The sequence below is a fragment of the Taeniopygia guttata genome, chromosome 4A (assembly GCF_048771995.1).
Source record: "Taeniopygia guttata chromosome 4A, bTaeGut7.mat, whole genome shotgun sequence".
NCBI lineage: Eukaryota > Metazoa > Chordata > Aves > Passeriformes > Estrildidae > Taeniopygia > Taeniopygia guttata.
Window position 1 is genome coordinate 13008774 of NC_133029.1, and position 23849 is coordinate 13032622.

The 23849-nt window shown below is 38.9% G+C and overlaps 1 protein-coding gene across 2 annotated transcripts in view; it reads right to left on the reverse strand.

The window, feature by feature from the left end:
* AFF2 (ALF transcription elongation factor 2) overlaps nucleotides 1-23849 on the reverse strand; it is a 332557-nt gene that overhangs the window by 293139 nt on the left and 15569 nt on the right. The window contains exon 1 of one of the 2 annotated variants that reach the window (XM_030272689.4): nucleotides 6364-6694. The exons of the other annotated variant lie outside the window; for it this stretch is intronic. Within the exon in view, the coding sequence (XP_030128549.4) occupies nucleotides 6364-6386 (23 nt within the window). The 5' untranslated portion in view covers nucleotides 6387-6694. Of the gene's footprint in view, nucleotides 1-6363; nucleotides 6695-23849 lie in introns of those variants that run through there. 2 annotated transcript variants of the gene reach the window in all.

The window sequence follows — 23849 nt, forward strand, 5'->3', positions numbered from 1 at the left end:
CAGCTTCTGCCCACAGGTCTGAAGGAAGAATTCAGTACAAATACTGGGTTTGCTACTGTTGCTACCGCACCAGCACTGTCAGATTATCAGCAAAGATAAGAACAGGACAACCATGGAGCTGCAATCTTTGAGGTGTTATTTGTTTTGTAATACTATGTTAGCCTTTTTTTTTGCTTTAAAGGAGTTAAAATCTTTCTGCAGGTGCTAAGAATATTATGAGAGTTGTAAACTGAACGAAGTGCTGTGTCAGATTTCTCCCTACTTAAACTCTAAGTCAGCACACAATTCTTGTACTACTATATATAATGTTATGACTTTCAGCACCAGCTCTGAGGGTCTAGCACAACAAGGTGCAGGGCTGAAGTCACCTCAAAGCCCTTGGAGGATCTCATTAAGGTCGTTACTCAAAAAGATATTTTTTTTCTTAAGGAAAAAGGAAAAAAATGCACTTTTTTATTGTTTCTTTCAGTAAATAATTTGTCTCATGTTTTTAAATCTATTTTTTCCTGTTAGATTCAACATGGCAGCTACAAATGCAAAACTAATTCAACACAGAAGTAATGAATAAAAAAGCATGCCAATGTTATATTTTTTCAAAAATAGTCTATCATAGAAACAGCTGTTCAATATTAATTGTTTCACATTGCCAGAGAGAACTTGTCCCATAACTAACATATTTTCAATTTCTTGGAAAAACAATTATGAAGTGTTTGCTCCATAGGCACTAATCACACTAGCAGTCATAAATTTGCAGAGGTTTTGTTCCATTTCACCATAGAAAACTATTTTCTGTCCATAAAGAACAATTTTCAGCATTCATTCAACTTTTTAATATTTATTAAAAAGAAAAAAAAGCCAAAAATCAAACAAAAAAATCCAACAGTTCCAGCACAGACTGGCACTCCTCAAAGATTAACATGAGAAAAGATGTATATGACTGGCTTATTCCAGCACTCAGCAGTCCATCAAAGATGCACTGATATTAATAACGATGGAAATATCAAATGCCTGGTAATCTGCCAAAAAATTGTATGGTACCTACTATGCACTTTCTCCTCCTGTCTCTCCAGGGAGAAACAGCTCTCTAGAGCTTCATGCAAAGAAACTTATTTTAAGGGATATACTGGTCAAAGGGGGGAGGATGAAAATTTCATGCCAAGAAGCAGAGGAAACATGTGTGCCACAGCTAACTATTACTGTTATACCTAGAAAGAAGTTAATATATGCTAAACTCAGTGAATGGATACATATGATAGAAGAGTGCAAGACTTATGCTAGTTCAGAAATCTCAGTGGAAGTGCAGAAACTCTCTTTGTTAGACTATATTAGACTATAGTGAGGCCTACATGTCCCTAATACGGCAATGGGGGAAGAAAAGACACCTTATTGACTTTATTCAACTTTTAGAAGGAGGAAAAAAATATCAAAGTAAAAAACCCAAAAGCTTTAGAAACGGATGCAGTGATATACTTTATTTTGGGCACAGCAGAACATGCCTTCATTCTTTACCTTACTCCTGGTTTACCCTACATACAACTCCACACCTGCACGTGGCCACCTCCAGCTCTTGTGACACAGCTAACAGAACCCTCTGTCTCCCTCAGTTTGCTGTGGCTGCTATTACAAGATTATGTAGCAAAACAAGAATATCCAGTTGTTGGTCATTGATTTATCTATAAAACAGTAACTGTAAAAATGATAGAAGAGGTTCTGTACTAGACAGTCTTGTGAAACAGTTTATTACTTAAGCATTAATGACCCGTTTAGAGGTCTTTACTGGTTAGGTAATGACCAGCTAAAGGAGTTAAGGGCCCGAGGCAAAGCACTCTAATAAAACCCTGCATACAGCATGTGTTTGGTTCCTCCAAATTCTATTAGGAAAGAGAAGCATAAAGGGTAATGAAAGACATGTCCAAGAGGCACTCATATCAGCCCTCTCATTTTATATTTGGCATAACACATGTGGCCTTATTCCAGTGGCACAAATCATCCCTTGTTTATATTACCACCTATCACGGAGAAGAGCAGTAACTACAGCCAAAAATGGCCAGCCATGATGTTAAAGACCCTGTTGCTTTGGGCAAATAAACCTTCCTCCAACTGACAGAACCCATCCTGCTACTGGAAGAACACTGTCCTTTGCACCTACAGGGAACGCGTGCTCCAAAGGAGAAGGGAGCCAATATATGCTGCCAGGCATCTCAGCCAGCCCTGCCAGTCCTAAATCCTACTCTAGTGGTATTAAGGGTGCAGGGATTAAGTGCTTTCTGTATGCCCATGCAATTCTACTTGAATATGAATACCCACTTGCTTTTTACTGTTTGCATTATGAGAAAAGGCACATTAAAACAAGAGTTTTATACTGATATCTGAAATCTAACTGAGACAGAACAGCTGTGTATATATATATATATATATATATATATATATATATATATACTCGCCAGTAAATTAGAAGCCAAGGGTTGGAACACTACCCAGGGCCACACTCTTGGCTTCAGAGGCAGGTAAAACACACAGGCCCACACAACCACATCTCACTATTACAACCCCACAGCAGCATTGATTTTAGCCCTGATTTACAGCATCATTTGTTCTTGATAAGAGCCACTTCCCAGCACTACTCAGAAAAAAGTAAAATACAATCTAGGAGTGGAACTTAGAATCAAGAGAGGATAAGAGGCTAAAAACTGCTAAAAAACAATGGGTCAAGATTCCTGTACTTGCGAGACAACATATTCCAGGTACAAGCAAGTTTATTTGCTCAACATTTATTATTGTCTTCTCAACAGCAAATGAGGATAAAGAGCATTCTGATGAGTAAAAAAGCTTTTTAGTAACTTTTTTACTAAAAAGTAATCTCACTGTCACTTCTTTGCCTACAGTATATTTCAGTATTTATTTTAAAAATCACTCTGCAGTGTTTACATAACTAATTCTAACAGCTTCTGTAGAGTATTTCTAATTTTTTTGTGTGTAAACAGCCTTTTAAGCCATGCTCAAGGCTTATTTCAGACTTTAACAATCCTTCAGAGCTATTGCAGCTAATCATATAAACACACATTAAGCCAAATTTCACTCATCTACTGAGTAGTGAAATGGTGGCTTAACACTTGTACCTTCCAGCTTTCAAGGTTAAATATCTCAGTGCTTTATTTCAGACCATCTGAAGTGATCACAACAGTCTAGGAATTTACTAAAATTAAGTTCTCCATCAGAAGTGGGCAGAGCAGAAAACACACACTATATTAAATAGAAAATATTATTTCTACAGCTACATACTTTGGAGAGCTAAGGATACAAAAATAAAATTCAGGCCCTACCTAGAAGTTGATTAAGTGCATACAGCACAAAGCCTGTATTCAAACCACAAGATTTCTTAAATTTTTAGAGCCAAATTACAATTTTTTTGCAACACAGGGTTAACAGCAAAAGTGCTGACACAACACTAAGCGTATAGTGGCGCCTGCAAGCAGCGCTATAATTAATCTAAGTGTACTGTCATTACACTAAACATTGCTTCTGCAGCATCATTCCAAATCATGAGGCTCTTTCTCTGTTTCTCAGATAACATGCAGTTTATTTCCAATCATGGCATGATTTGCTAAAGTAACATTAGGTCTTGAAGCAATATCTTAATCAAATCAGAATCTTCTGCAAAACAAATCTTTGGCTCTTGGAGAATTAGTAACATCTAATGCCTTAGGATAGAGATGTGAAACTGTGAGCTGAAAAATGCACTGCTGGAGACCATACTCAGCCTCCTTGCTTCCAGCCATTTACAAGTACATCTATCTAGCCTCCTACCTACACACCTCCACTTTATATGGTCATAAACCACCAATGCAATATCTAAATTATACCCTGAAAACTCCAGGTTTGAAATGGGTTGTATGAAAATTCACCTCATGTGGTTTATTCATTTCTGCAAGAATACAAAGCTCTGATTCCTTTTGGATGGAACTCATTTAAACAAAGCCCAACAGCAAACACCCATAAATTAAAGCATTATTGGTATTTATGAAAAGACACACATAAACAGAGTGAATTTTGTGTATAAGGCTTAAAAAAAGGAAAGAAGTGGAATCTTGCATATAAAACACTAATTGCATTCACAAAGTTATTAGGTACTTTGTGAATTAATACTTTGAAATATGCATTACAGGGAAAGAAATAAAAATGCATGCTGTCTGGAAACCTGTTTATTTACATGCATTATAGATTTCTTTCCTAATGCCTCCTACATCCACTGAAGCTATAATGTCTTAATAAACTAAGAAAATATGGGAACAGAAGGAATTTAAGTATTTCACAATATCTGTCTGAAGCTAGTAATTTATAATGGTATAAACTTACCCAGAATATACTCACGTCACTTCAACAAAAGCTATATTTGAAGAATTGTCTGATTCAGTGAGCAAGCTACTATGATTATGCTTACCAAATTAAAAAAATATATATATATATGAGAATTATTTATTCTTTACTTTTCATATACAGGTCACTGATTAAAAGCCAAGAAGAATTCTATAGCAGGATTTCTATAGTTGTGACTTTAATGTGGAATTGGTATGATAAATTCATGTACATTACTTTGGAGGACTCTTAAGACTCTTCAGTACTGAGCTGGTAAATTTATTTACAGAAACTAAAAAACACACAGTAAACGTCAATGACCCGATGAGAAGCCATGGAATTGGGCCAGCACTGGCCACTGAGTTGTTCTGCACCTTCACCCTTTGCAGAGTTGTAACAGTGAGAATTGGATAAAACATCTTCAGAAGCACCTGTGCTTAAAAGACACAAACACCACCAAGCAATCATTCAGGCTAAAGGCTGATGTGCTGCAAAGTCAAGTCATATTTTTCCACCAATAAATGTATTTCATCCAGTAAACAAAGAGGACTGCAGTACACATACACAGACATACATACTCAGAGAAGCCACAAAATATGCCCGATAACTATTCTACATTTCAAGAGTGAATAATGATTACAGGCACATGGTCTTAGACCACAGGGTGTCAAAACCTAGAGCAAAGTAATATTAACAAAATAATCATACTTATTCTTTTATATCTAAAGATGGCAGTCCAGAAACATTTTAATTTAGCAGCAATTTTGCTCCACTCCTTGTGTTGGCAGTGGCATTCATGCAACTGCACAGGCAGATAGACCAGGAAATTAATCTGGCTGCAAAGCAATTTCCCTCCCTCCCATTCCCACCCCCACAAAAGAGAATGAGCAGGACCATTCAACTGATCTGATTCACAACATGACATCCTAAAGCCAGTAGCAGCCCAAGGCAAACAGAACAAATGCATGGCTGGGGTAACATTGGAAGGCAGGACAGAATTTGTCATGTATGTGTCAGATGTAAAGTCAATGAACAAACAATTGGCAGTGTCCAGACAGTGATATTTTAAAGACATGAATACCTGAGGTTCATTATTCTCTTTGTCTTTTCAAGCTTTCCAACTCTCACATTCAGAAATCCAAACTACCTCTGGCTCAGACAACCACATATGAAACGTATCACTGTAACAGCTACTAACACGAACATGTCCTCTGTGCCAGGCAACAGCAGCACATCAGGCTATTGCTATTGAACTGCAATGGCCAAACACTGCCAGCTCTGTTACAGCCTGTAGACATACCTGTAGTTAGGGAAAATTAAATTTAATATCCACAGCACAGACACAGAGTCCACCACTTTGCTTGGTAGGGTGATTCTCTGAAGTACAGAGACCACCAGAAAGCTGCTAAGGAAGAACATCCTAAGCCAATGTCCTATAACACTGAGAAAGAAGAGACCAAGGGTGTACTGTCCCCTGTTGACTGAAGAAAGGCATCAGCAGCAAGAGACAAGGTGGTTAAATTGTGTGCCAAGTGATACTTCATCACTAGCCACACCTGGTTAACTCTCCACATCACCAGGTCACAAGTGTGCCTGGGAGGACGGATGAGTGCAGCAGCTTTTGGGAGCCAGAGAGAGGCCCTCAGCTCATGCCTCCACATCTACTTAATCCACTTCCCATTTTTAACATTCTTTCCTCGGCAGCATGAAAGATCTGCTAAAACCAAAAGCAGGCAATGACAACGGGAAGCAAGGAGTGCTTGGGATGCAAATCACCCCAGCATGGTGTGCAGGCCACGGTCACCCAGGTTCTGCTGCCCTTCAAAGGCAATGTGTTCACTTCCACGGCACAATGGCAGCTCACATCTGTCAGCCAAGATGAGAAGTATGAATCCTGGTTATTTTATCCCATTTTTACCAGCGAGAAAACATAAACACTTCCGACTAAAGACCCAACCACCCTCCCCAGGTGAATCCGTGGCCACAAAGCTAAAGTATCAGACTTACTTCTGGCGCTGCGACTGCTGCATTTTTGGTTGTGTTGTAGCTCATCTTCAGGCAGGTGCATAGAGACTGGTTCCTCCAGGGTACCCTCTTGCTGGAGAGAGCAGCAGCCTCTGTCTTCTCAGGGTGCTGAGAGTCCCAAAGTCATGCTTTCTCTGCCACCAGGTGATTACAGTAAAGCCACAAAGTGCTATTATGGCAGCAAAGCTTTCTGAGGGTTTTGCTGCCTTCAAGGAGACAAGATGGGCTCAGATAGCTCACATCAGAAGAGGGCTGTAGGCACCAGATCATTAGTGGGCAGATCCAACCCTGAGTCAGAGCTGTGTGCCAGCCCTAAAAGGCAGGAGCTCAGACATCATCGTGTATCCTGCATTTGCTAGTGGCTAAATCGAGTGATTAGTCAGCACGGAGAGCTGCTGAATCACTCTTCAAAGGCACCTATCCCCTGCTGACATCAGCCAGGCACAGACAGCCGGGGCTGCTCCGCATGGACAGGACCCTGGCACTGAGTCGCACAAGGCCTGAACTGCTTCAGAAATCTGATCCCTCACCTGCCACAACACACTTGCTAACACAGTAATAATGTTCATATGCATAGCAAAGAGATGCATGCAATGTTTTATTAGTTGTTCGTGCAATTTTTCTGATAATATAATTTGAGATGTAATGCAGTATTTACATTTGGTCTTAAAAAAATTAATATATTTCAAAGTCTTTTAAAGTTCTTTACAATTCAGTTTCTATCTCTCATTATTAATTGTTTGGGTATCAATTATTTTGGATTAAATGAATGTAGGCATTGATATTCATAGAAGAAAAATGACATACTAAGCAGATGAGAGAATTACATGAATTGCTTCAGTCAGCCTAAAGTTCCCAAAACCTCTTTTTTGATTAAATAAAAAAAGAAATCACAATATTAATACCATAATTTATTACCATGATCCTTTAACATTTTACTGACCATGGCAGATTTCACCTCGTTAAATCTGAATTCTGTCAACCCTCACAGTAACAAAACCCAGTCTTGGAGATAAGGTGCTCTCCACAGGGCCCAAACAAAAGCTAATCAATATTTTCTAGCTAAAGGACCATCTGAGTCAAGATCTGTGCAAGGAAAATCTTTAGCTAATTCTTAGAGGAAACCAACTACTTAGAAATACATAATAAACAATTAAACTTATTGCTTCAGAAGTTTAACAGGAGTTCTAAAGAGTGGCAATTATTTTCCCATGCTAGTGGATGAAAATAAATGTAAACAGCACTTAAAAATGATGCATGAGACAGAAAATATTTGTGGCATAAATCGGAAAAACTAATACAGTGAAACTCCTGCTCTTCAGTGATAAAACTGAACAAAAGGCATGCTGGTGTACAGGGGCTTTGTTTATGACAGAATTTGGTATTGTTCTAACATCCACATTGACAGAAAATGGCTGTTAAGCCCTGTGTAAAGAATATATTTAAATTTTTTCTTATTTTCTGTTTCTTTTTTATATCTGAAATCAATTAAACAATAATTAAAAATTGATTTTTGGAATGCTTAATCCTGTACATTTGTGAAGGATTGTTTAGTTTTTTTTAAAGTAGGGTTTTATTCCTTCTGGGGAGACTTAAATATCATTGAACAAAATCCTCAGGACTTTTCTTACCAAACAGTGGGATTTACAACAGAGAGGCAAATCCTCCTCTCGTTTTTTTAGAGGAGTGCTCCTGTCAAAGTCAACGACACTGCAGCATCCTTGAAAAGCAACAGAGCTCACACTGTATCACCCACTGGAGTCAACAGAAGTGCCAGGAGGATGATAAAGGGAGCTATGTTTCAGAAGCACTTTAACACCTAAACAGAGACAAATTAGAAACACTTAGTGGAGGTGTGTACAGGAGAGGTTAATACAATTCCACAGAATGTCGCAGTTCGGTTCACATCTCCAATCTGTCCATTCATGGAGTGGCAAAAAGTCAATATATGTATTTCAAGAGCCATCAGTAACTTCCTCACTAAATCCTGATTGTACTACGACCATGGGAGGCTTCCAAAAGATGCAAGTTACATCCAATGTGTCTTTGCTTGAAGACTGAGAGAAGGGCCCCATCTGACCACGAGAGGGAGAATTGAATCATACACATTGTTTATTCACACACATTTCCATCTCAAACCAAGTTCACAAGGAGGGCAGTTCATAACTCCAGTATATCCAGGGGACTCTGGGCACAGCGCTGAGATCCCTGCTCAGATGTCCTTAAGGGAAGAGGGAAGAAAACCAAACCCCAGAATCTCCCTTTTATCAAGGGATGTTGAAGCACAGTTAGGAATGCTGGGGTCAACAAGGAAACACCATTTGAAGACATACAGGGTATGAGCTTTCCTAAGGATCTTTGGAAAGATTCAGGAAAGCTGTCACAGATTTTCTCAGGTGCAGCCATGCATTGTGGTTTCCACCTCAAAACAGGATACTGGTGTTTCTCTTTTGGGATTAGCTATTTCTGAAGTGCCACTGATGCTCAAAAGTCTGTAGAGGTGGCTGGCTAGTTTTGTTATAAGCTTCTAGACACTGCATTTAGCTCCTAACAGTTCTGCTTGTTTGGATGTTGTCAGTCCTGTTTTTCATATAGAACACAGCAACAATTATGACCCCAGTCCCCCAAAAACCAGAGATCCCGATGACAGTATTTTCAACAAAGAATGTGGACACTGAAACCTGATCTTTTCCTCAAGTCTGCAGACCCAGAGTTTGCTGATAACCCCTTTTCAGGCCCACTGCAGAGTTCATCTCTTTTCTGGCTGCTGGAGAAGTCACAAATTGAGGAATGTATTAGGCTGTCGTGAGACGTCTATGTTTACTACATTTATTGCTGCTGATAGCAATAACTAAGAACAGTCCCCACTGTACAGGACTTTGCAGATCTGCAATAAGTTCTTGTGTTCTGGTCGAGTTTCAGTGCTTGGAGAAGTGCAGAGTAATGGATGTAAATAAATAAATTGCAACATGTGGATTATGTCACCCAGCTTCAAAACACACTCCTATTCCCCATTTTTCAGGATCAACCATTCCTCACACTCACTCCTGAGGATTTGCTTTATTTACAGAAGAACTCATAACTGTATGAAAAATTCTATCTCAAAGCTGTCCGGGGTGTTTTGTGACTGGAATAATCACAGACCAGTTATGAGAAATTTGAGGCAGTATTAAGTATAGAGCATGTTTTGTTTGTTGGCCAGGATGTCTGAACCTTTTACTGTACTTGAATATATTATGTAAATCTCCAGCCAGCAAAAGGAGATGGGAAAAGCTCTGTTCAAGCAAAGCATGTCACAGCAGATGTGAATGGGTCCCAAACCTTACATGTCAGCAGACAGATCTGGAAATTCCATCCCAAGCCAACAGCAGTTTTTTTTAACCTACTGATGTTTAATGAACATCTACTTATGTTCAACACAAGAACACATGATGTACATTCTCCTGCTTTGGAGGCATGTAGCTAATTTTTCTCCATTGGATTTTTTTTTTTTCCTTAGAACACAGCTAAAATCTAATTCTACTCAGAAAAGCCACTCTGTATCTGACATACAACAGCAATATGGGAACACCTGAGCCACATTTCCTATGCCACTGGAGCTGCAACAAAATTAATGAGCTGACCTACCTCAGAAGGGAGTGAAAACAAACTTTTCCTGCACAATAGCAAAAGCTTTGTTCAGAAATAGGTCTACTTACACTATTTCATGTTACAGAGTTATATATACTTAAACTTACGAGAGGGCATTTTGAAATCCAAGACACAGAAAAGCAACTGCTGCTAAATTACTATGCCATGGCTGTACTGCAGCTTGGGAAACCACAGATCACCAGCCCATTTTCCAGTTGTGTGGAGAAACCAGCTGCAATTCCACCATCTTGTGTGATACCACAATGCATCACCATAAGAACACAGAGGTGTACTGTACATAGATGGTAACATAGGTTAAACACATGCCCTATATCATGCACATGTATACACAGTGCATATATGGATATTGGCATACAGCACACAAACAATCCCAGCAGCTACAAAGGTGTGTGCACACATTTACAGAGCTATATACGAGATCTCGAAAGCCCAAGAACCATCCCTAGCACACACTCGGGGCCTGTTTCTGGACAGTGTGTACCAGATGACAGTGCAGCACGTCCCCAGTGCTATGGGGCAGGGAATGGCATGGGGCTGGCACGTGCCTCCCACGTCCCTGGAGCAGGGCATGCAGGACAGGGCTGGAGGGCACTACCAACCATCCACCCCCCTCATCAAAGGGTTTCCCCACAGGCAGAAGGGGAGAGGTCCTGCCCCCAAGAACTACCAGCACTGACACAGCAGAATCAGTTTATTTAGGTGGGTACTTTCTCGAAGCTCAAGAATCTGCAAAGAAGTTTTAATGTGTTTTGCAAGTCCTGCTGAAAGCAGAGGCTCTCAATGGACCAGTAAAGCTGGCCAGTGATACTAGAAAATACCAATGCCAGCACTTCTGATAAGCAGGTTAGCCTGCAATGCTTCAGCTGCTATCCTTGGTGTCACTAACTCCTTCATCCTGAGTGTAATTGACTCCAGGGGAAAACAAAAGAGGGGATTTTGTTTTGTTTTGACAAATCCACTGCAAGGCACCACACTAAGGTGCCAAAGGCTACTTTGTATTTACAATGCTGATGATAGGCACAACTCAGAAGTTTCCTGACCTCAAGTACAAACACAACATGAAAGGTGATATATCAAACTGACACTATCACAGCTAGGAAAAAAAAAAAGAAAAGAAAAGAAAAACACCTCAGATTTATACCAGGCTTGCCTGCCTAGCATAAATACTAACATCAAGTCTGCAGGCTTTGTTATATCACTGCTTAAAAGTCTGTGATACAGCACAAGGGCAAAACAGTACAAAACCAAATGGAAAGTGTTTCCAAACATAAACTTAGAGGAAGAAGAGGAAGAAATTTGCTGGACCGGAAAGGAACTTCAAGTTCACAGAAGTAACAGCACATTCAGGCCTCCAGTACCTTCCCTTTGTCTTCATGCCTCATCTTACCTGCAACCTGCAGGCTGTGGCATCCCTGTTTATTGCTCCCACACTTTTTTTTTCCACCATACCCTTGTACATGTGTGAGTCCAAGCCCTGCAACAAATGGTTTCACGCCCTTAAAATACACATCTCCCAGAAAGTCTCTGTACCTTAGACTTCTTTACATTGAGGCATTAATAACAACACTACTAAAAAGCCCAAAAGAAAACAGGCTTCCTCCTGCTAAAAGAAAAAAAAGTTCTTGTTGGTTATCTGGAATCAAGTGGAGTGATCCCATACTCAGACTGGCACTCACTCCCTCTGTACATTTGGGGCATTTTAATTTTTATGAAAGAGCATTCATGGATTTTCAGCTGCCTCTCAATCGGGTCCAACAGCACAGACAAGAAGCTGCTCACTGTGCTCCAGGACATTCCAGTACAATTGAGGCAAAAGGAAACTTTCTTTAATAATAAAGTAGGGACAGATAAAAATAATACTACACAGCATCTAAATGAAAGTAATAAGGAACAGAAAAATTTGCAGTTGTAATTGTATTTAATGTCTAAATGACCCATTTGTAGATAGACATTAAAATAAGTCACTCACTTTATAAAAGATAAAATAAAAGCATTGATCATAAGTGTGAACATAGCAAAAGCAGACATGTATAAAATAAATTTTTTTTAGTGCTTTATATAATCTTTCACACAGACTAGACTAATTGTGAATATTTTGAAAATAATAATATAATAACATGGAGATAGCATTGCATTTCCTCCAAAGAACATACATTTGAATGACAATATTTATAATATGAGCTCTGTATTGTAATTTAATTTAACCATGAAACCAATTTCTGCCTTCAACATTTTATGTTTTACAGTATGAAACAGAACATTATTTGCTGTAATGTAGTTTATTTAACCTTAACCTGATGTGGTGCAACAGTGAATACAGATACACTCAAAATGTTAATAATATGACACACTGAGCTGATTAAAATTTCAATTGTGTTTCCTCCATCTCCTTTGGAAAGTTAATGAATTAATGAATCTTTAAAGGACAGTCAGGGAGGCCTTAAAAAGAAGATGCCTTTTTGAGTAAGGAGAGAAAGTGGCAGATTACAACTTAATGGCTTCAGAATAATGGTAATTTCCCTATTTTCTTCACTCGCCTTAGCTCAGCTAATGGCTTCATTAGTGTCCACACTCTCAAACGAATAATAGAGGACCATGTCACATCCATCTTAGTCACATCACAATAAAACCGTTAAATACAATTCAGCTACCTGCCTTCTGCCAGTCTGGGCTGCAAGGCAGAATTAGCAGCACAATCAATACGGAATCCTGTTATTAGATTTTTTTTTTCCTTTAAAAAAGAGCTATATCATCAGGTATAATCATGCAGTGCTATTTAACTGCAGTGCACATTTTATGCTGATTAGATAAGTAGAATTACTCAAAATGGACATAAAATGAAGGGGGGAAAAAGTGCTTACTTTACACCTATACATCAAAAAACCCAACAAAATTCTGGCTCTTTATTTGATAAAAACTGATGGGTTACCTCAAAGTCACCACAGATATATCACATTTTTCATTACATCCCCTCTACCAAATCATTTCACAAACCAAGCTAATTAGGCAGCTAAAAACCGTCTTGGCTTTAGCTACCTCTACCTTGGGAAAAGAGATTCCATTCAACCAATTAAAATTTTTTTGGAAAAAAGTCAGTGTAACTGAATAGAGCTCCATCAAAATATATCAAGCCCGATGCAACAAGTGCACAAACTGGTATTAGCACCATAAAAACAAACAGGAATTATGATTTTTCAAAAATATGTTGAAGGTCTTTAATTTTCCAAGTAGTTGAATTTAAATTATTTTGTGATCATTAGTTTTAAACTGGATTTAAGCTGCACTGTGGGGTTTTTTTACTCATTATACGGTTTGGCTACTCTGTGCAACATGAAATCTCTGCTCAAGCGTATTTTTCTCATTATATACATATTTTGTACAACAAATAATATGCAGGCTTTTTAACAACAGTGGTTGAAACGTGCACACTTGGCAAAATCTAATGCACAAGTGCTATTATTCTCTACTTTTTATCTGTGGAACCCAAAGGAGCAAGCTCCAACTTCTACCTTGCTGAACTGCAGCTGGCAGCAACACCTAAGTAACAGGCAGAGGAAAATGGCCCATTTAATATATCAGGAAAATCTCAAATGCTTCAGGCAAGACTCTGTTCTCAGATCCACAGCACAGATCCTGACTCCAGCGCTCTGCCCCTTCTTGACCCGAGTATCTAACGCTACCAAAAACTGCTACGGACATGCAGAGGCAGAGCTTTATTGGATCATACCAATCTAAGGCAGGATTTTGCACAAAAGGATTCCTGGACTGATTCCCCAATTCTCTACATAATCCTGCCATAACCACATCCAACTGACGTCCAGGAAGAAACTGCTTTGTAAATCTCAGCACACATGACGTGCCGGGTATCCGCACTTGTCAGCGGAATAAATTTTTCTGACAACATAAATCTGATCTCACTGAGAAACCTTTTTAAAAATACATTATTGACTGAAAATATTTATATGCACCACTTTTCCTGTTAGTAAAGGTAATATATTAACTGCTTTGCCATTACCGCAAGTAACTGTAGGCCTAAGAGAAAATATTTCTGTATGCACACTATATATCCATTTCGAATTAAAACACGATGCCAATATTATACTAAATCACAAGAGAAGTCTCAGTCCTAAACAGATCTTGAGTGACATCTGCATTCTAATTTTTTTTTACAAGCAGTTTTTCAATGATGAGACTTTAATGAGAAGAACTGCTTTCAAAATAAGTAGCTATGGGTAAACATGAAATATCCTCTATCATTTCAGTTCTTAGTCGTAATTGTACAAAGAATTAAGTGAATTCCAACAGACAGGTAGGAGGGGTACAGAAGATCACCTACTTCTTGTCTGCCTTAGGATACTAAAACCTTACATATAAAAACCAACTCATAAAATAACCACAACCCCAAACTTCTCAGGGTGAATCTGAGATCAGTTTCACAGCTCACCGGGGAAGGATTTACTCTCACTGTCCAGTTGTGCCACCTTGGCCTAGGCAAATTCCCATCAGAATAAAGGAGGAAAACTCCAAAAATGCATTTGCCAGTCCGACCTAAAAATTTACTTCACTACATCACAGCAGGCTGCAACTTTCTCTAATACATGTTAGGGACCTAATTGGTTCTATGACTGGGCACAGAGAACAGGACAAAATTGATGGGTATAAACTCCAGATGCTGTTCTAGCATCAGCATTATAGCATTACCAGGCCCAGACACTCCAGATATCACATTTATTATCTAACAATAAATGGACACAGAATTGCCTATGCTTTAAATAAAAATATTACTTTGAACACATAATTGATGCAGAATATTCAAAATACGCAACAGTAATTTTAACATCTACTTTTACAGACATCCTTAGGAGTTCCGAGTGAATTTTTTCCGGGTCACTGCCCCTTTAAGATTTCTGCATCACCCCCTCTTTCATTTAATTGCCTGTAGGAAGAATATTTACTGCAGTTAAAAGATGCAGGAAGGAGATTACAATTTGTAGGTAAGTTAGGCAAGGAAGATGCATTTACAACTTTCCTGCTTAAACTACCGCAGAAACCAGTTTTACACAGAGTAGAGGTCCCCTCAGAGTAAGCTTGCTTAGCATGCAAGTACACTATCTGCCTAAACTCTGCTTTTCTGATTAAAGTTTTGTATTTAATTAAAATTGTCTTTAATTAAAATGCAAATATTCTAGGACTTTAACAATAAATTGTTTACACTAGACTGAGAAACAGCCCTCAAAGGCTTTGGGAAAAAAATAGTTTCAATTGCAAGCTGTATATTCAAACTTCACTGCTCAGTGAAAATGGGTAAAGATCCTTTTTTCTCCTATTGGCTTAATCTTTTTTAAACAAATGGAACGATATCCCAATTTGTATCTAGAATTCACAAAGAAAACAATTCCCAAAGTTATTGGCTGTTGAGTAAGTAATTAGGCCAGTTCAAAACATCTATTGTGTTTGAAACAATTCCTTTAGCCAATTTTGCTAGGAAATGATACTGACACCACAAAAGAATTGCCAGTTAAATGAACGACAGCACAGCCCCTTCGCTGAGTGATAAACACGGAGTGAGCCTGTGTGCACGCAAGGATCCATCTGCATTATCCCTGCACCAGAAACATCCTGCTCAGGGTTCAAAAATAGCCATTCTGTTTACAAGAGAGCACGGTTTAGATACAGCAGATATATAGCCTGCTCATTTCTTTCTTTAAACAAACACAGAAAGACTGCACCCTAGGTTTTGATTTAGCACAAGGCACACTATGTGCTCTGCAGCATCAACAGTCCTTTTCTGTATCAACTGTTGGGACTCACAGGTGAATTCTCCTTATGACCATTTCATAACCATCCTCCACTGGGAATAAAATCAATCCTTTGTATTTCATCCGACTTAACATCTTGAGAACTTCAATTTTTGCCCAGAGAAACTTCAAACTGAGCTCTTAGCACTCTGGTGCAGTAACAAAAACTACATTTATGCACGGCTTGGAAAGAAATTTACCAAATCCCAAACCTTCCACAAAAAAAAAAAAAAAAAAAAAAAAAAAAAAAAAAAAGAAAAAAGTAAACATTGCTTGGAAGGTTTTATAGTTCATTACCAAAATACTGCATTATGCTCATCACCATATCCCTGTTCAAACACTGAAAAGCAGTGATATAAGCTAAATGAGGTAGTAACATTTAGAGTTTGAAAATTTCACCTCCAGAAGCCAGTGGAACAAATCATACATGGGAACTTTCTAACTGGAAGTACTAGCTAGAATAATGGTATGAATATGACCTCTGTTGAAGTAACATAAAGTATCCTCATTCTTGCAGAGAAATTCTTACAAAGACCCTCTTGCTATAAATTTGAATTTCCTAAATTCATTGCAGATCTGAGAAACCAAAATGAAATAAATTACCACAGTTTGACACCATCTCCTTCATCACAGTAATTCCAGATTTCAGTATAAAAGCCATTACTTAACTTGTACGCCATAATTTACACACTCTTTTACACAATAATTTTTGATCCAAGAAAAGATTAATTTTCCTTTTATAATTATCTCATGTCAAAGTCTTTAACCTTTTCATCTGAGAAGCCAGAGCTGGATTCCTTCTGGAAACATATGCCCTGAGTTCAGCTCCTCTCTTCGTGCCACGGCAGGCAGAGGCTGGACAAGGAGGGCAGCTGGGGACACTGGTCTGCACACCAGGGCACCAACAGCACCAACACCCAACAACAGCTGCCTTCCAAACCCTCTACAGCAAAACCATCTATTGCAGGGAATAAAACCTGTGTCAGCCCAACGTGAACTTGTACGTACAGCATGAGAACCACCTAAACCACAGCGGTGTGCAACTGCTGATTTGCATAATTTATACAGATTAATGTAGATTCAACAATTAAGCATTTCAAGAGGGTTTCCTGGTGCCCAGGGAAGGCTGGTGTGGTCCTGGGCAGCCTCACCTGACATGGTGCCTGTGCCACGGGGACTGTCCACACACAGGCACCCAAATCACGTTCTTCCTGCAACATGCAGTCGAGGTATTTCGTTCTGGTGCTTCTCCAGTGTTGTGATAAAGATAGAATATTGCTCTATCTTACTAAAATTCAGACAACTTAACTGGATCCATACACACTTGTCTTTTCAAAATAGCATTTCACAGTCAGAGGCAGGAAGCCTGGGCTGGCTCCAGCAACTGTGGGCTCACTTCAGAGTAGGCAGCAGAATAGCCCCCAAAGACACAGGCTTTCCTGAAAAAGAGCTGCTCCACCTCCACCCACACATGGCTCCCCAGTAGAATCCTATACTAGCAAGGCATCTTTATCATCATTCTTCATCACACATACCTGGTTGTACCTGCATTTCCCATTTCCTCCACTTTGGGAACACACCTTTCTGCACCAAGGGCAAGAGGCCACCCTGTAAAACTACATGGTCTGTGTGGACTTGCTTCCACCTGAAATTGTCCAGTAAAATGAAAAATATTATTTTAAGTGATGCAGCAATTTTGTTCCCCATTCCTAAAAAACACACCATTCTGTTACATGGCTAGCAATTAGCTCTTACTTCAGGCACCTCTGCTGCTTCAGAACAGACTGCTCATTTTTAGCCTGTTTCCAATTTACCCGTTGGCAGAGGTGTGCAAGAAGTCTCTAGCAATGGAGTTGCAAACCCACATCAGTACAAATTTCCTTTTTGAGAAGTTTCAATCTTGTTTTATCAGAGACCAGTGCCTGTGCTGAGGAAAGCCTATAATGATTTCTCTTTTCCAGGCTTATTCTAGAATTGCATCTATTTTGGGGTTTTGTTTAGATCTGTCGCAGCTTTCGTCCCGTTGATCATGTTGTTTTTCTAACCCGCCCTGAACATCTGTTGGCTCTTTCTGAGGCTGCATAATCCTGGTTTTTTTCTTTCTCTTATGTATTCCACTGCTATCAGCTGGAGGTTATTCTTGGTTTTTATTTTTCAGTGTTTTATTTTATTTATTTTAGTTTGGAAAAAATATTATTTTAAACGCACTGATTCTTTCTGGCCTCATCTTATCCTGCACAACAAATTCATATCCGCCACAGCTTTTGTTTTGTTTAGCTGGTTTGTTCTTTTTTTTGTTTCTGCTTATTTTTCTTCTTTTAAAAAATGCATCAATATAAAAAATCAGGTTGCAGCAGACTTAAAGGTGGAGTGAGAAGACGATGAAGGATCTTGTTTTCATAATGATAAAAATCAGTACTTATAAAAGAGAGAGGGCTGGCAGCCCTGCAGAAAACAGCAAACACCGTTTAACCACAAACCAGACACACACACTCTCAGCAGGACCACTGCAAGCACTGAAAGGGGAAACAACAGTCAAGCCTTGGCCTTCTCGCCGGGGCTGCCAGCGAGGGCAATAATTAGTGCCAAGCGTGGGGGTGGGTTTTTCTTGACGCTGACATTGGGAACTGTTTGGAGACTACAATTATTTTGCATAGCCTAACAAACAGTTATCAGATGGCAACAGCTTCTGGTCACTACCAGGCTGGACTGCATTCAAGCCTAAGAGAGACATGTATCTCCTCAGCCAGCAAGTCTCCCTACCCAGTGATTACAAAGCAAGTAAGATTTTGAGGTTGACAAGAGTCCCTTTTAGCAGCATTTGGATTATAAAATTGCTCTGACTCACTGCAGTGTATTGCTCCCTCTTAATTAACAGAGCTGAACTTTGTACATGTCTAGACTTCCTCCTGCAGAATGGCAGATTTTGGCCTCCATGAATATCATTTGAAGTCATATTATTTACAGAGCCTTTATTCATTTCAGTCATTTGTTTCAAACATATTTTCCACAGAAAGAAAAAATGCACCAACTGCTGGGCCATTTAATCCAAACTTAACAGTTAAGATGTTTTATTCAGCATTTTAAAAAGAATTGTCTTAGGGAATTTTATGTGCTGCATTTCTAATGTTAACTTTACAGATTGTAAAGTGCCTTGGGATGCACTAGCATGAAAGGCATTAAGGTATTGCAGGATTTAAGCAAATGTGCATTGCACTAAAAAGAACCTTTTATGAAAGCACATACAGATAAAAACCACAGTAAAGCTAGTGTTTATTAAGAGATGCTCAGATTTATTTCTTAAAGCAAAACTATTTTCCTCCTCCACTGGCAAAAATGATCCCTTTCTAAATTAAAAAAATTTCTGCCAGTACTGACATAAAATTGCTGAAATTTTATACTTTATGGAAGAACGTATTTTCCCATTTAAATGTTCAGTCTTAAAAAAACCCAACTAGATTCACATAAAAAAGGCTTTTTTTTTTTTTTTTTTGATTTCTGGTTTGTGGGTGGTCGGTTTTCTCCTACCAGTTATTATGAACAAATTAATTAACTATATTAATTAGCTCGGCTATTGTTACAGGATTTTATGGGTACAAAGAAGGATGAATCATACATTTTGATCCATGCTTCCTATTACTATCAAAAAGTTGCATTTCAAATACAAGAAAAAGCTTGTACAGCTAAATCCCTTGACACGCCTGGAAATCACAGAGTAGGCTTGTACACCAATCACTTATGAGAGAGGATTTAATGTCAGTGGGTGAAGTTCAACACGGCGAGAAGGAGCAGCATTAACACAGCCAGAGCAGCCTTATCAAGGAGAGGTGGGGTACTGTATCAGGCTTTATCTCCACCCTTTAAGTGGGAGGGTGGATTTGATCTTCACCACCTCCCTCCCTGTTTTCCACCTTTGTAACTCCCAAGTACTCCAGCTCTATGGTCTCAAATCCAGAGACTATTACAGTCTGTTAAAAGTGTATCACCTTATTTTAAAATGATACAGATAAAGCCCAAAGAAAGTGTCATGGATTTCCACTCATAGGACTAAATGCAAGATCAAAGTTTAAGTGCAGAATATATATAATATTATTCAAAAAAAAAAAAAAAAAAAAAAGGTAACACTGCTGCAACTCCTATCATTCTAACATCAGAAGAGAAGCAACAAACAACTTTATAACGCCAGATCCACCTTTTCATTAAAATTACATTAAAAATAAAATGTGGTGAGGAAAGTTAAAAAGCAGCATATGACTTCTACCAAGGAGGGAAGGATTAGTTGTCCTTTGCATTCTAAGTTTGAAAGTTAATATGACAGTCACAATAAGTACTCAGAGCCTCAGATCTTTTTTGAATGATTGGAACATTTTCTCAAAGGCTTTCAGCTGCAAAATAGCCCTCAAACAGATATGGTTCTCTAGAGCACTGTAATTCAAAAACATTACTGACAAATAAAGCTGAAAGTATTAATTTTATTTATAAGTGAAAAAATTCAGATGACTGCCCTGAAATCCAAGTCTCCTGTTTCAAGAAAAATAGTGGAGCTATGTACTCTAATTACAGTGGGTCATAAAACTGAATTAAAGGAACAAGATACTGTTTTAGCTAATGATGCTTTTTAACTATCTCTCATGCCTTTCAAGTACTATGGCATTTAGAGTTACATATTTGCCACATTTTGTTTTCACACAACTGCTTTTTCCACTCAAGTTCAAAGGACGATCAGCCCATTTAACTTAATCTATACTTCCACTAGAGGCATCAAATACTCATCTCAGCCTGTCCTCACAGATGCATCTCCTTGTGAAGAAAATCCAGACAATGTATGTCAGCAAGGTATCCTTTGCCAAGCCACAAAGACCACATCTCAGTAAGTCTGAGATGCGGAACAACTCTGAGAAACAGAAATACTGGTGTCTACATATTTTACACCTGGATTCATCCATATTTCTCCAGTGCTTTGTCCATACTTTATTGAAAAGATTTACTGAGGAAGAAGCTATATATCAGTTTGAAACATTCAATTGCTCTTCCTGTGATGGACTTCAGACTGGGAGACCTGCACCTTCCAACTCTTGGCTGCTCCCATAAACTACATTTTAAGCCCTGTCGAGATACTGCTGCAGATCTGGGTCTCCCCAGATATACAGTTACCCGTGTTTCTATTTCCTATTTCACAAAGATGTCAGCCAAAAAAGGCTGATGGAGACACTTCCCGTGTCACTGGGCCTGCTGACAGCTCTGTTCATCGGGCTGCCAATTGAGGCATGACTGCAGTTACTTTTACTCTGATGTGGTGTAACGTACATCAGTTGTTACTACAAATACAGCCCCTTTCTTAAACCCCGTTTTTTATAAACTGCACACCTGTGCAAGTTCAGAAGAGCAAATCTGGGGACTCCATGGCAAGCAGCCCTGACTCCCAGACTCGATTTGAGTACCACACTCAAATATCACTGACTGAGACTGCAGCCACACACAGCACCTTTCTCTTTGTCTATGTGTTTATTTTACACTAATCACTAAAACATCACAGCACAAAGTGTTATGTTATCTCTGTATCCATCTCAATATCTATAATTACTTTCTCTTTTGTAAAAACTAGGACAGGGAGTTGTAGCCCTCAAAGATTACAGATACCCATCTTCCTAAGCCTGACTAAGCCTAAACACACAACAATTATAAGATGGTAAACAGCAGTAATTGTACACTAAATGTCTTTTTAAAGAGCCAAATGTGCACTTAAAGTTTAACTCCCACTCACTGCTGCTCTAGAACAAACAGTAAATTAGTGAATACAAAACTAAAAAAAAAAAAAGAAAAAAAAAAAAAAGCCCTGCAGCATGTTCCTCAGGCAGAAAGTAATTCTATTTCCCCACCTCTTTTTTTAAACCTTTGTAGACATAATGCAGGACAGTTTCAGTAAAGCACTGCCTGCAGTAGAAATATGTGATGATCTCACAATCCAAACTAAAGTGTGATAATTACCTGCATTAATGGAGAAGGGGATGCACAGAGAAATAAACAACCCTCACCCCGCAAAGAAGTACAGCTGTATTCTAATTTATCAACAGTCAATTTATTACCGTATGTGCTTTCATACTGGGGGGTTTTATCTGCACCTGTATGTCTCAGTAAAGTGCAGCTAGTTTCATGACCATTACAAGCAGTTAAGGCTTCCTCTTTTCACTGAACAGGTGGTGTGCACAGGGCAGAAAACCACTCAGCTACTTTTATCCCACGTGCATCAAAACCAAGTCTGAGGTATCACTCCAGCCCCTTTCTCAGTGACATTACAGAGACCTAAGACACTGCACAAGTCTCATGATATATTTGCCTTTTCTGGATTGTTTGGAGATTGCTTTGGGAGTGTTTTGGGAAGGAGAACAGCAAGAATGAATACAGAAGTCAGTCCCTAGAAGCATAACTGAGATGACAGTGTACAAGTACAGGAATAAGGGATTCCCTAAATTCCTTCTGGAAGTGGCCAGACCTGAGCACAGAGAAAGAACCTTGTTCTGCCAGGGGTACTTGACAGGCAGAGGACACCAGTTTCCAGAGCTGTTTGCCTTACCCATGAACATGTGCAGGCAGAAGGAGGAAAATAATTAAAACATCTTACAGAGTAATAAAATGTAGCTGTGAAATGATAAAAGCTGATTGTTCTTGCAGTATGTTACTGTGTAACAGCTCTCCTGACACAAGCAGAGCTTGTGTGCACTAATGGCAATGTCTATGGTATACATGAAATATACTATAAATATGCCAGCATTCCCAAGAATGTCCCAAGTAAAAGAAGAACATTTTAATACTGATACAGTTTTGCTTGGACATATGAAAGCTATTTGAAAGGTCTTTATGTATCTTCATAACTACAAGGCCCTAGAGGGTCTCAAAAGCCAAGTGTATACTCCAGTGTCCATTTTGCAAACACTTAGAGTGAAGCAGAGAGAGATCATCTGCCTACAAGGTTCCACCCAAAGCAGGGCACCCTCTAACTGGAACTCCACATCTACTCTACCCCATTACACTGGTTGGTGCTGCTATTTATTTCCCGACATTTACTACTGCAATAATGTCAGGAGATAACAGGCCACATTACTCTATGCCATGCAAATATGACAAATGGCTACAGAGGGATTCCACTGCAGTATAAAATCTGTAAGAACTGTCCTCATGTACAGCATCACAGGACAGGGGAGAAAGGCAGAAGACATTCTGAAAACTTTGAGTTTTTCTGTTCTAGGAGTAAAGCTTGAGCATTTGAAGCCTAAAATTCAAGGGTTAGATTATTTATTTTGTTCTGAAGCATACCATCACTTTGAATATAGCAGTTAAGCAAATCAGCACCTGTCAAGTCTACTGAACTACTCTCTATTTAACCAAAATTTACATTTACTTCAGTCAGTTAATATAAGCCTTATCAGGTTAATGATAATTAGCACATTCACTAAGAGAAGTAACAGCAGTAGCAATGGTGTCAAAGAAGAGCTTTGTTGTAGTTTGGTCCCACCAGAGACTCCTATCTGATCTCACCTATCACCACAGCGACCCACTTACCCTGCTCTTAAACCAGACAAATTGCTGTGACAAGAAGCAGGCTTAGGGTAGCTTCCATTCACAGATCACTTTAAGTACTTTACAGGTCATGTGCTATTAAACTACTTGCTTTATCAATTTATTTTGGCTTATCCAAGGCTAAACTGTTTTAATTTAGGAGGGGGACTTATTTTGTATTTTTTTTGCTTTCTTTTTTTTTTCTTCCCTTCCCGTTTTATTTTTACCATGAATAGTTGAGGGCTGTTGGACCAAAAATAGTATTAATCAACAAGGGAAAAAAAAATCAACTTTTGCTTTCCTTTGCTTCACATCTATTGCTGAAGTGTACTTTAACACAGGCAGACTTCTTTAAGCAAGCATCACTTGCAGCCACTTTTTGGTAACCTGTTTTAAAGGTAGCCCTTTAATGGCATTAATGGACAGGTATAATGTAGTCTCTTCACACAGAAGAGGCCCTCT